This window comes from Styela clava, chromosome 13 (genome assembly GCF_964204865.1).
Source record: "Styela clava chromosome 13, kaStyClav1.hap1.2, whole genome shotgun sequence".
Classification (NCBI taxonomy): domain Eukaryota; kingdom Metazoa; phylum Chordata; class Ascidiacea; order Stolidobranchia; family Styelidae; genus Styela; species Styela clava.
In genome coordinates, this window is record NC_135262.1 from 3,436,612 (window position 1) to 3,449,446 (window position 12,835).

Sequence of the window (12,835 nt, forward strand, 5' to 3'; positions counted from 1 at the left end):
CCACTTCCAAGGCTTTGCTTGTCATTGCAGTAGTATTTGAAGTGTTATTTTTATTGGTAGATATATTGTCCAATTAGGTTCGACAATTCATGCCTGACAAAGTAAAAACATCTTGTGGAATAACCTTGTCAAGCAATGAAATGAGAAAAACGGCTTTTCCTTTAAAGATAAAATTAAAAGCAGTTTTGCGCCTAGTATTTTGGCCCCTACCAACTGTTTTTTGACCTCTGGTTTGGGAACTTCTGCTACAATTTAAAATATATTACAAATTTTATTTATTAACTCTTTACTTGTAAAACGACAATATGGAAACTTTTTTAGACTATATGTTGTATTCATTTTTTTACAATTTACATTTCCCTAAAACATAGTTGTTCTTCCAATACTACGAGCTCTAAATTCATTATCATACATCATACGTTACGGCGAATGACGCTGTACATCTCACACACGTTATAATCAATAAAAGGGTCATCTTGAAGCAGTGGTTATCAACATGTTTCTTCCCTAGACCACTTTCGTTACACAGAAAATTTTGTGGCCTATTAACTTTCAATGCAAAGGAGGAACTGCGAGAAAAGAAAAAATTCTTTTCGTAAAGATAAACGCTTCTACTTCAATAATTAAAATGAAACTTATCATGTAATAGCAAAAACCAGCATTCATTTCTAATACAATCAAATTTAATTAATTTATTAATAAGTCCAACAAATTTTAATAGATTTGTGGCCCAGCTGAAAATGTTTCTGTGGCCCGGAAGTGATCAAAGGCCCACTAATTGATAACTAGACTCTAGAAGACTTTAGAGCAGGGGTCGGCAACCTACGGCCCACGGGCCGGATCCGGCACTATAATCTGGCCCGCGACGCTTCACTGAATTATAGTAACAAATTATAGCTGTTTTGTCGATTATATTCTTTACGAAAAAGAATTTAAGTGTAGACTAAATTATATTATAACGTAACAAGTAAATAATTCACAGTTACTCGTTTAATGAGCCTATACTTTAATTATAATTTAGACAAATGGCAACAAAACGCAGAAAAGATGATGCTAAGTGCAAATGGTTTAATGGCGCAAAAAATATTCAAATGGTCAGTCTTCGCGCGCTGCTTAAAATTTAATTTTTGATCTGTGTGATTAATTGTGATTCATAGGTCATTCGATTTTTAACTTCTAAAAATATGTGCGGCCGCCAATGACTTGCAACCTTTAATTTTGGCCGCGAGCGACAAAAAGATGCCGAGCCCTGCTCCAGAGCAATAGCTGGGTCACATACAAATAAAATGGACTTTTTCAAATATTTTTGATTTGTGCGTGTTCAGTTTCTTATGTTTATTTTATACATCCATGTCTAAACCTAATCAATATTACAGGGTCCGTGCCGTTGAAGCGGTAAAATCTGGAATGAAGTCAACCTTATTGGTCAGAAACCCGGATACCAACAAACTCATGGTGAACTTTGACCCTTCTATCTGGGAACTTCTTTACGAAGCAAAATACTTATGGAAGATTGATCTGGACATTCCTGATGCCGCATTCAACCTTTGCTTGAAAGAAGATAAAATCAAACAACATCAGGTATTTGGTACTGCTATGATATCTAAGAAATGTTAGTGAATTGTGAGTGAAAACTGAGTAAATGAAACGAACGATCTAATATCACATAACAGGGGCTCCTGAAGTATGCGAACCAAGATGGCGGACATCGGAATGTAATATATGTGTACTAGGTTAGGATTAGGCCTTAATTGTAGGAACAAATACCACGAGAGGCACTTGGCTAGTCTTCGAACTCATAGTAGGACTAAAATAAGGGAAATTGGAATAAAATTATGGCCTATCCCTAACCTGTTACCCATGCTACGTTTCGATGTCCGCCATCTTGGTTCGCATACTTCAGGAGCACCACAGAACATATTAAAAAGTGATGCAAATTTGAATGCCAGAGTTTAAAAATAGATGTTCAGAAACAGTTCTAATTGACGACATAAAAAGGGTGCTCCGGTAGTATGTGCAACAAGATGACGCATAACCTGAACATTGTATGTGTATCAGGTAAGGGTTAGCACTTAGCAGGTTGTGCCCCATTTTGGTACGAATACTACGGTAGCGCTGCCAAGTGGATATACCTCTTGCCCATAGGTTTCAGTCCCTACACACAACTTGATGTAAGTTAGGCAAACAAAATTAGTTACCCCGCCCCATACTACACACACTTCTGGAGCGTCACTGAACTATTGTGCCGACTTTAAGTTAGGATATTTAATTTAGTTATTTTTGTAAACAGCATTCATAATCGTTGATGAGCTCAAATATTTGAAAAAGATGCTGACCAATAACAAATTAAAAATTAGAAATCAACTTTTCGTACCAGGTTGATCTTCAAGAAATGTTGAAAGCATTCGACAATACAGTTGCCAGCATTCAACCACTTCTTGTGCCGTTGATGAAGCCGTTTGTTGCCCGCGTAGAGGACGCACTAAGCCCTGGCCTCACCATTATCAACTGGAATTCTCTGAATATTGACAAATACATCAAGGATGTATACGAAGCAATGGACGAATTGAAGATTTTGATCAAAAGAGTGAGTATATTCAACGTTTTTGTTCGGTTTAAGTATCAGAGATAACCTAAATTACAAATTAAAGTATTGACTAGTCGCAACAGGGAATTGAAGCTCGGTAACTTCATGTAGAACGTAATGATCGTTGCAAAAATTACGTAATATCAAAATATTACCTTAGTACATTTGGTACGAGCAATTAATTCGCCTGTTTTCACCTATTATATATGATGTAAAGACAGGACATGACCTTTATTACAGCAAGATATATTATATATATCACAAGCAAACGAGTACCTGTTTTTTCTAATGTTTAATATTTTTCACTCGTGGAGTAGTATATTGTGTGGGCACTGCCGAACAGTAAAGATCTGGAATTGAAGTTTCGACAGACATGACGTTTAAAGAATATGGTTTATATATTAGTTATGTAATTTAAATCAGATTCAAGCACCTCAGAATACCCGAATATTAGAATATGGAAATGTGTGCTTAATTAATTTTCGGTCTAATTCTTTCTCAGATTCAAGATATCATGGATTGTAGAATTGATGCTACGTTGGACGACATGGGTTCCACTGCACTATGTGACTTACCAGAAGAGAAACCTATTACATGTGAAGAATTCGTGGAAAATACTGAACAGACTGTTGTAGTATCTGGAGAGAGATTCGTCACTGGGAGTGATTTTGTGGAAAGAGCGGTTTTCGAAATTATAGATGTAAATAATAACTAATAATATATTTATGTTGGCGCAGTACCAACTATTTTGTTTTCGTCAAATCATGTCATATTAAAGTTATCTTCTACTATATATATGACACCCTCATTCCACCAATATATAATAAGATTATTTTTAACCCGTATTTTCCAAAAAATCCATATACTAATCCATATGCCGAAAATCGCTATGTTTGCCCCAAATCCTAACTTTGAATCTCACTTTAACCCCTGGTTATTCAACTATTTTCCATCAAAAATGATATGTTAAACTTATCTTACGATATATTTATTACCAACACCACAAAATTGTTTAATGTCATTTGGTTCAACCAGAATTTTACTAGTTCCCCCCTTCCCTTTTTTTTTCTCTTTTGTAACACATAGGTTACGACTTATCATATCTTCCCATATTTTTATTACAACTCGCAAATTGTAAATCTAATTTTTGGAGGCGTCAATTTGAATAATTACTATTTTCCACAGATTCTTAAATCTCGCTACACTGAAGCCGAACTTGCAAATCTTGAATCGCACGCAAAATCAGAAACCATTCCTGTTTGGTACTACACACTACTAGGACATGTCTGTCAAAGAAACACGGATGCCATGGTACTTTGCTCAACACTTTTTTTTTTGTATATTTAAACCCCTTTCTGGGATTAGTTTAATAATTTCTAACAGAAAACGTTTATTATTAAAGTCATTTCGTAATTTGGCAATTGCTGTGCAATGAGTTACACATTACTAGGATATGTCTGTCAAAGAAACACGGATGCTATGGTACTTTGTTTAATATGTTTTAACCTATTTTAACGCACTTCTGGCTTCAATTTGAAAATTTTCAACAGAAAATACTTCGAGTTCAACTTTCTAATGAACGTTTATTGTTTAGGTTATTTCGTAAATTTGTAATTGCTATACATTGCGTGTAAAATAAAATAAGTCTCAATTAATAATTCTTTGAAACTAGACGCAGTTAGAACTTGAAAGTATCTTTCCTCAAAACCACGATTATGAAAACAATTTTTAAAGTTATGTGCGGAGAAGAAGAAACTATGTGTATATTTTCATAATCGTCACAAAGTTCACTTTTTAAATCGATTTTTAAATAAACAAATAATAATTTGTGATGAGCAATACCAAAATAGTGATATTTTTCCATGTTTTACCCTCTTTCTTGAATCGTGCGCATTTGTTAGAGAAGAATCGTTTTTATTTAACACTTATTTATATATTTGCGAAAAATTCTTTTGGTCAAACATAAACTAATATTTGGAACCATTTTTTAGGTCAAATCAACCCGCCAATCTCTGGATCTCATTAAGCGACGTCTTCAACAAACCTTCAACAAATACCAAACCAGCAGTCGATTCAGCTCCGAAAAATCTGATTCGGACAAACCACCATTGTTCAAATCAAACATTGTGTTGGCCTTACCAACGATTGTGCTGAAGCCAAGCCTGGATGACATACAAGTATATGTTTAAATGAAATGAAATTTGACATAACGACATTTAGGAATTTATTATTATTTCCGATGGAGAAGATAAGATTGGGACTTACATATTTATCCCGGGGACAAGAAAGCCAATAATACGGCCTAATCATATGGCGAACCACGGCCTCTCGTCTGGTTACCAGTGCATGTCGAGAATAAGGTTAGTTATTTACTCGTTTCAGATGCATGAACTTTATGATGAAAGAAGTCGTAACCGACCAGCGGTTATATGTAGGCTAATACCCTTTTATTTGTTGTATTTAAATATAAATTCCATGTATTTAGGCTTTGCTTTTTGTTGTAAATATACCATTTTTGAAAATGTGAATTATCTAAACTATGGGTTTTTCATAAGCAATAATGCTTATAAATCTTTTGCAAGTCTCCTTGCATGTCTTTTTATTTTTTCTATTTTTACAGACCGCACTCAACAGAGCCATTGATATGATACTGAGTGCAACAAAGGACGTTGCGCTTTGGAAATATGCTGATTTGCACAAAATTCAGCAAGATATGGAAGCAGAGCAAGCACGGAAAATGGGAGAAGATTTAAAACCTCAAGTTAAAACTATCAAACCGATCGACAAGCAGATGAGGTGATTTAAACATGACATTGTTTAAAACAGTGGCTCTCAAACTTTTTAAGCCGCGCCCTATTTTTAGAATTTGTCAAGTCTCGCGCCCCACCTCAAAAACAACTAGCCAACAATAATCTATCTACAAATAAGCTAGGCTAAAATATGTTTTATTAAAAAAACACGTTGAAAATGCGTGGATGGAACGTAAATATTCAAAAACCAAAATAAATGAAATGTAATTATCCAAAATAAGCCGGACAAGATCGAACCTAACTATCTTATTTTTACTTTTAATTAACTTCACCCCCCTCAAAAAATTGTCTACGCCATCTTTGTGGGACGCGCCCTACTGTTTGAGAACTACTGGTTTAAAATATTTCTCTGTATATAAATACTAGTGTTTTGCATATAAAGGAAAATGGAAACAAATGTAATATTTGTTGCAAAACGAAATGTATATCATTCAGTAGATAAATTTGACAATTTTGCCTTACGAGGGCTGTTTTCATTTCCTAAGGGGTGAGTTAAAAGGTAATTTTAGGAGAACATATTATTTGTGTACAGTGTAGATCCAATCTATTATGTTGGATATTGCATAAACAACTTTTACCTGTACTTTAGCGAACACAAAGACGTCCTCAAAGTCGTGGTCGCGCTTCACTCCGTCATCAGCTCTTTAAAATCGGACTGCGACGTGGTAAGAAATTATTGTTTTTTATATAGTTATTTCCAAATTAGAAAATAACTGGCATTTTGCTTTAGAGCAGTATGTAAATCTAAAAGTAACACTTTATGTTTTGTTATTTTCTGCCATTTATATTAAGTTTGCTGCTATTACCATTATATTCTACATGAAGTGGCTGTTTTTGTTGAGCGAGTTTTTGTTCTTTAATAATAAACGGATAAACTTGCTTTCTCACCAATTTGGATAAGTCATTCTCTGTTGTTAAAAGATATCTAAATACGACTGTTTAGAGATTTATTAACTGTTCACATTCTGATTATTTTCAGCTTCTAACAAACTTCAGCTACTTCAGTGAGCTGTGGCAAGAAGATCCGCAAGAGAAAGCAGAAGAATTTGTCAAGAAAGAACCTTTGTATTCTGAGTTCGAATCCCAAATCAGGTAGATGATCAGTGAATTAGTATAGATCAGCGTTTCTCTTTCTTTTTTGCCCCGGAACACTTACGATTTTTATCTCAAGAAATCCTTTATACCAAGAAATAGTAGTTTTCAAAAAGTTGGAACAGTTTGCTGTAAACATAACGATTAAAAAATGAGGCCAGCGGGCAACGATATTGAACGGTTAATGAAAACTCCATGCTTTCTAGACTGGCAGGAGACCTGTACGTTTGTAAGATAGCAAGGCCTGTTTGTCGTCAGTTGTGAGACAAACTCACGACCCAGAGGCGCCGAAGTACGCCTAGATCGCCATTGCGAACAATTTGGTCGCAATTTTGATCCCCATTTCGCGGCATGCTCCGAATAACACTGCTTTTCAACGAGCCCATATCAGTTTCTAACTAACATTTAAAATTTGGTATTGCAGATATTACCACAGCATGGAATCCAATGTTGACGATTTGCCAGACAGCTATCGCGTTGGATCTGTTCTTTTCTTGACAGACGAGCTAAGACTTGCTTTGGTGCAAGAATGCAGAGCATGGAAGAGAGCTTTCGGTGGCGCCTTGAATGAAAAGGCAGGGGCTGCAATGGAAAACATCTTCAACTTCATTGAAAATCTCGGCAAACGTCTTGGGTTAGATTTTTCAATTGAACTTTTTATAATACATGTATAGTTGAATAATTGTTGTAACGGTCAAAAACTGCTGCTTCCGAGTGATTATATCATTATTTTTATCTGGTATTATATCCGTTTTTAAAAAATGTTAATTTCTTCATAAATTAAATGTGTTCTGTTTTTAGTAGAATTATATCCATTATAATTGATTTCAATAAAGTTGCCGATTTGGTTATTGATTTTTGTTAGGTTCGTTTCAACTTCCTCCATACCTCACATCTGCATTTAGATGTATACTTGTTTCAGCTCTCGATTGACCGCTGCCTTGCTCTTTAATTGATAGATTATCGGTTAACATTTGCTTTGAAGTTGTGAGTGATCCACGCGCTTTCAAATTATGTTGTTTTCCATATAATAAGACTTGCGTTCGGATCTTAGCATTATAAACAAACAAGAGAGCTATGCTCAAATATATGGACACGTAGCGCCACCCAGTGGCAATAATTTTGTCGACGTCATAGCGAAAAAAAAAAGTGATAGCCTTCTGGAGAAAATTTTTATCTTTAACCACTGAAAATATCATAGCAATTGGTCCAGTATTCGAAGAGAAAAGCGATTTTTTTAAAATGGAGACGGAGACAAATAACAATAACAATAACAACAAAATTTTGAAACGATCGTTATGGCCACTAAACGTGTCCAATAATTGATTTTAATAGGAATTTGATCACTAATTCAGTACCAAAATTAATTCTTTTTCTTTTTCTGACAAACTTCATAGTACAGTTACATTATATTTAGATGGGCAATTGTTGAAGGGCATGCTTTACTGCTGCTTTGTGTTTATTAGAAAGATTGTAACCCACTTAGAGTTTTCAAATTTGCTCATAAATATAACCAAATACTAGCTGCCCTTGAGACAGAATGTTTTAAAGTTGTACTAATATTATTATGTCTATTCAATCCTGACGGCCTAACATATGTTGTAATAACCATGAAATGATCTGCTGATTGCTTCAAACGCTTCAAACACTTTACATCTACGTTGGAGTCTGGTTGAAGCATTATATGCAATGTCCACTCTACTTATGATAAGAAAAATATGGTCTAATATGGTTTACGTAGGATTTTTTTATCTACCGCATCTATTAACGAGGGTTCCATTACATTTGAACCCACGTACATTTGAACCCATGGCAATTGCACCTGTATGCTATTGCACCTATGGAATTTTTTTTGTTTCACGGATAGTTAAACCCATACTAACCCTAACCCATGGGTTTTAGCACCCGCATATAGATTGAACCCGTGGATATACGCATGGGTTCAAATGTACATGGGTTCAAATGTACGGTCACCATTAACGAGTCCGTAGCATTGTATTGAACAGAATCTCAGTTATATTATTGTTATTATGTCTGTTTTATCCTGACTGTCTAACATAAGTTGTAATAACTAGAAAATGATATACTGATTGCTTCTGGTTGTAGCATAATATGATTGGAAACGTAACCTCATTTTTCAATTTTATTTCAGTCGTTCTATCAACGATCTTGACGATGTCCGTGGAGCAATGTCAGCCCTTCAAGAAATCCGTGAAGAGCAGACCAAAATTGATATGAATATTGCCCCAGCAGAAGAATCGTACGCCTTGCTGAATAAATTGGAACTCTTTTTCAATGATGGAAACGCTGAGAGAGTGGATGGACTTGCTTATGGCTGGAAGAACCTGATAGCGCAGGTAATCTTAAATGAGTGTCCACCGAGCTTCATATTATATTTATTTTCTGAAAAATAGTTGTAGAATGATCATGTATATACTAAAAGAATTGGCGCTCCCGAAGTATGTGCACCAAGATGGCGCACAACCTGAACCTTAACCTTATACATACACTATGTTCAAGATGTACGCCATCTTGGTTCGCATACTTCTGATGCTCCAAAGAACAACATGTGTCACAACATTTTAATGAGTACTTACCGTGAACAGAAGTCAATTGCAAAAGAGAAACATATTTATCTTTCTGAATTTTTAAATTCCTCATTTCTTCTGATTGGTATTGATAAAATGTTAGAATATATGTATAAAAATTATAAAAAATAAATTTAAGAAGAATAAAACATCTTCTTTTCGGCTAGGTTGTCACAGTTCAAACTACCCTCCTCGAAGTCCAACCTGGATTCAAGAAAGACTTACTTGCGGGAGTTGAAAAATTCCAAGGGGACGTTGGACAATTTTATGTTGATTATGAAGAAAGGTTTGTGTTTGTGTTAAGAAGAAAACTTCAGCTAATAATGTCGTTCAAAGCCCATAATATTTAGTATTTTATCAGTTGAATATTACTAGATTTTGTTGGTCATCAATCGGTAATCGTCATACTCTTTGATACGCATACGCAGTTTGACTGTTAGGAAGGTTTGCATGTTGCTAATACTCGACATTGGCTGATAATGTTATAAAAAATTTGGTATTTCAAATAGATTTCAGTATTTAGAATATATTATTATTATTCATATTATATTACTGGATTTTGTCGAATTTATATCAGTGATTACCAGGCTTTTAGCATTGATTTTTTATTCACTGATTTCAAGTTTTGAATATTGCATTCAAAAAGTGTCAAGATTATTTAATATTTGCCCGCAGTGAATTTCTTGACAAGATGTAAAAGTATACGTTTTTCTTTCAATTTCCATTAATTACCGGTACTTTACATCCAAAAGTCATTTTTGGATCCGGTTTTAGTCCTATTCAAAAGACAACATTTTATTAATTATTTGCAGGGGTCCGAATATCCAAGGTCTTCCACCACGTGAAGCGAGCGATCGTTTGCAAATATTTCAGACCAGATTCGATGAATTGTGGAGAAAGTTTACAACTTACTCTGGCGGAGAAGAACTGTTTGGATTACATGTTACTGGTAAGTTATGTTTGAGAACATATGCACTTTTTTTGCTTGCGCATATGCTGTCATTATTTGTGTTTATCAAGAAAATACTAACTATTTCATTGATAGTCGGTAACTTTGTTAATGTAGCGAAAAATATTAAATGACGTCAGTATGCACACAATTGGGGCCAATTTTGAAAAAATTTGGAAATTGATCGTGCGCCGTACAAGTCAGTTATGGACCAGGTAGTGCTTTATGTTGTATATTCTACACTCGAAAACAGTAGCGATATTATTGTTTTATGAACAAACTGCCGTTTTCACGTTTTTTTAGTAACCCGATACTCCTTAAAAACCATTGCGTCTTATATACAGGTGCCCTCATGTGGAGACAAAACCCAATATAAGCAGTTTATCGACTGTGCGCCATAAAATACTGTAATTTAGAATTTTGTTCGCCTACACAGCGTAAAAACGATCATTTATTATATATATGAGATTTATTTTTCACTTTACTTTACAGAATACACGGACTTACAACGTATCAAGCGTGAGCTTGCTCTTCTACAGAAACTGTACGGACTCTACAACACTGTTATTGACAGTATCAATGGCTACTATGACATTCTATGGGCCGAATTGGACATTGAAAAAATCAATCAAGAGTTACTGGACTTCCAAAACAAGTTAGTACAATTTTATTTAATTTCGCTGCAACCATATGTGGAAGCTTTCTTCAAATTGTTGTCATTTATCCACGTGATTTATTCAGCATGTTGATTTGATCATATCTGTATTTTTGAATCCTTACCTATCCCAAATAAATTTCTGTAGGGTATGTATAGTTTTACTTATCGATCCTAAGATCGGTAAGTATGTTGTTGGTATTTGTCTGTTTGTTTGTTTGTTTGCTTGTTTGTTTGTCTGTCTGTTAGATACACGCGATATCTCACGAAAGCGAGGTTGAATCTGCTCCAAATTTGCATGTACATTCATCATATCTCGGACCAGAAGCCTATTGATTTTGGATGAATTATGTCGTATAATTAGCGAGTTATCATTTAATTAGTGATGGGACACACGGTGTCGCTATGAAATAAGAGCGGATGAATCAAAACCGGAGTTTCTGTTTTGGGGGATCCCTTAACTTTTAAAATTTTAACACTTCACGTTGCCCTCAAATTTATCTCATTCTGATATGATATAATGAAAATCTTCGCTCATCATTTACGATAAATCTAACAAAAATTTCGAGTACCGTATTTTTACGGTAGAGGAAAAATATAAATGTGTCATCGTTGTCTGGTAAAAATCGTTCCACAATGTTCTTGATAACGTCCAGAATTACAAAATATTTTGCCAAATGCAATGTATGCTGATTATACACAATGCTGCATTCAAAGATTATTCAAGCCTCTACATCTCTTTTCTTTAATTTGACAGATGCCGCAAACTTCCAAAAGCATTGAAAGAATGGAAAGCCTTCCTAGATTTAAAACAAAGCATTGATAACTTCAGTGAATGTTGTCCACTCTTGGAAATGATGTCAAACGACGTAAGAAAATGTTTATTGTAAAATATATTACAAGGGTTTTTGAAGAATTGAACTAATTTTTATATATTCTCTGAGCCGAAATCCCATTGTAGCGTATGTTTCACTAATTTGAATTATTTGTAACACAGTGTTTAAAACATGATATGAGCACATTATTAGCATATATTCAAACATTATTTTAAAACAGGCCAATGTTATACACATGTTTTATTGTAATCCATTACATATACATATTTATCCTGGATGAGGGAAAGCCGAAAAAGACCGCTTAATCATATGATGAACCACGGCTTCTCGTCCAGTTACCATTTCATGTTCGGTATGGGGTTAGTTAGACAATTATCTTTTTCAGATGCATGGATTTGTGAATATCGTGAAAGACCTTGTGTTTCTATAGTATTATGCTCCTGTATCTTTTTATGTTCAAGCTTTGTTGTGTCGGAAGTAATAGATACAGATCAAATCATCTGGGATAAAATTACTTGTTCATCACATTTCAAATATTCCATGATTAACCCATGTTTCTTAAATAACTTACAACCTGTATATTGCTAACAGTTGGGGTTACAAAAGACTAACTAACTACCTTTCCTAGCTCAATGCCTTTGTGGGAGTGAATCCGTATGCGTGTAACGCAAGGATGTTGTGGCACGAATAAAGAAGACTATACTATTTGAAAAAACAGTCAGTCTTGCTGCTCGATAACACAAATGTATTTCTGTAACGTTTCGTCCAACCGAGATCAGACTTCTTCAGACAAGCATTTTTCAACTATAACGGTCAACGGTCAGGCGATACATTACAGAAATATATTTGTGTTAGTGTGCAGCAAGCCTCTTGAAGGCGATACATTACAGAAATACATTTGTGTTAGTGTGCAGCAAGCCTCTTGAAGGCGATACATTACAGAAATACATTTGTGTTAGTGTGTAGAAAGCCTCTCGAATTAAATAATAAAACCTGTATATTATTTGTCTAATCAGGCTATGATGAAACGTCATTGGGATAGAATTGAAGGAATCACCAAACATAACTTTGACATCGAGAATGAAAACTTTCAACTCAGAAATATTATGGAAGCCCCACTCTTGCAAAACAAGGAAGACATCGAGGTAAACTGCGTTGCTTTTTTATTTAAAATTCTATCAATTTTAATAATGATAATATTTGATAGTTAGCAAAGAAGAAAGTAGTATTTTTTTGGGATTTGTTTTTTAAATACTCGCCAACTGCGTAATTGAATTTTCCAATCTCGCGTTGTTTCAATTACTCGTAATTTATGATG

General features: G+C 34.6%; 1 protein-coding gene across 2 annotated transcripts in view; it reads left to right on the forward strand.

Moving 5' to 3' along the window:
• Window positions 1–12,835, forward strand: part of LOC120333194 (dynein axonemal heavy chain 5-like) — an 87,125-nt gene that overhangs the window by 25,437 nt on the left and 48,853 nt on the right. For both annotated transcript variants that reach the window (XM_078119109.1, XM_078119110.1), the window contains 15 exons: window positions 1,377–1,581; window positions 2,378–2,587; window positions 3,090–3,287; window positions 3,773–3,898; window positions 4,579–4,764; window positions 5,208–5,383; window positions 5,987–6,062; window positions 6,377–6,489; window positions 6,914–7,123; window positions 8,642–8,846; window positions 9,245–9,363; window positions 9,890–10,026; window positions 10,519–10,681; window positions 11,439–11,550; window positions 12,534–12,662. In XM_078119109.1, coding sequence (XP_077975235.1) covers window positions 1,377–1,581; window positions 2,378–2,587; window positions 3,090–3,287; window positions 3,773–3,898; window positions 4,579–4,764; window positions 5,208–5,383; window positions 5,987–6,062; window positions 6,377–6,489; window positions 6,914–7,123; window positions 8,642–8,846; window positions 9,245–9,363; window positions 9,890–10,026; window positions 10,519–10,681; window positions 11,439–11,550; window positions 12,534–12,662 — 2,365 coding nt within the window. The remainder of the gene's footprint in view (window positions 1–1,376; window positions 1,582–2,377; window positions 2,588–3,089; window positions 3,288–3,772; window positions 3,899–4,578; window positions 4,765–5,207; window positions 5,384–5,986; window positions 6,063–6,376; window positions 6,490–6,913; window positions 7,124–8,641; window positions 8,847–9,244; window positions 9,364–9,889; window positions 10,027–10,518; window positions 10,682–11,438; window positions 11,551–12,533; window positions 12,663–12,835) is intronic.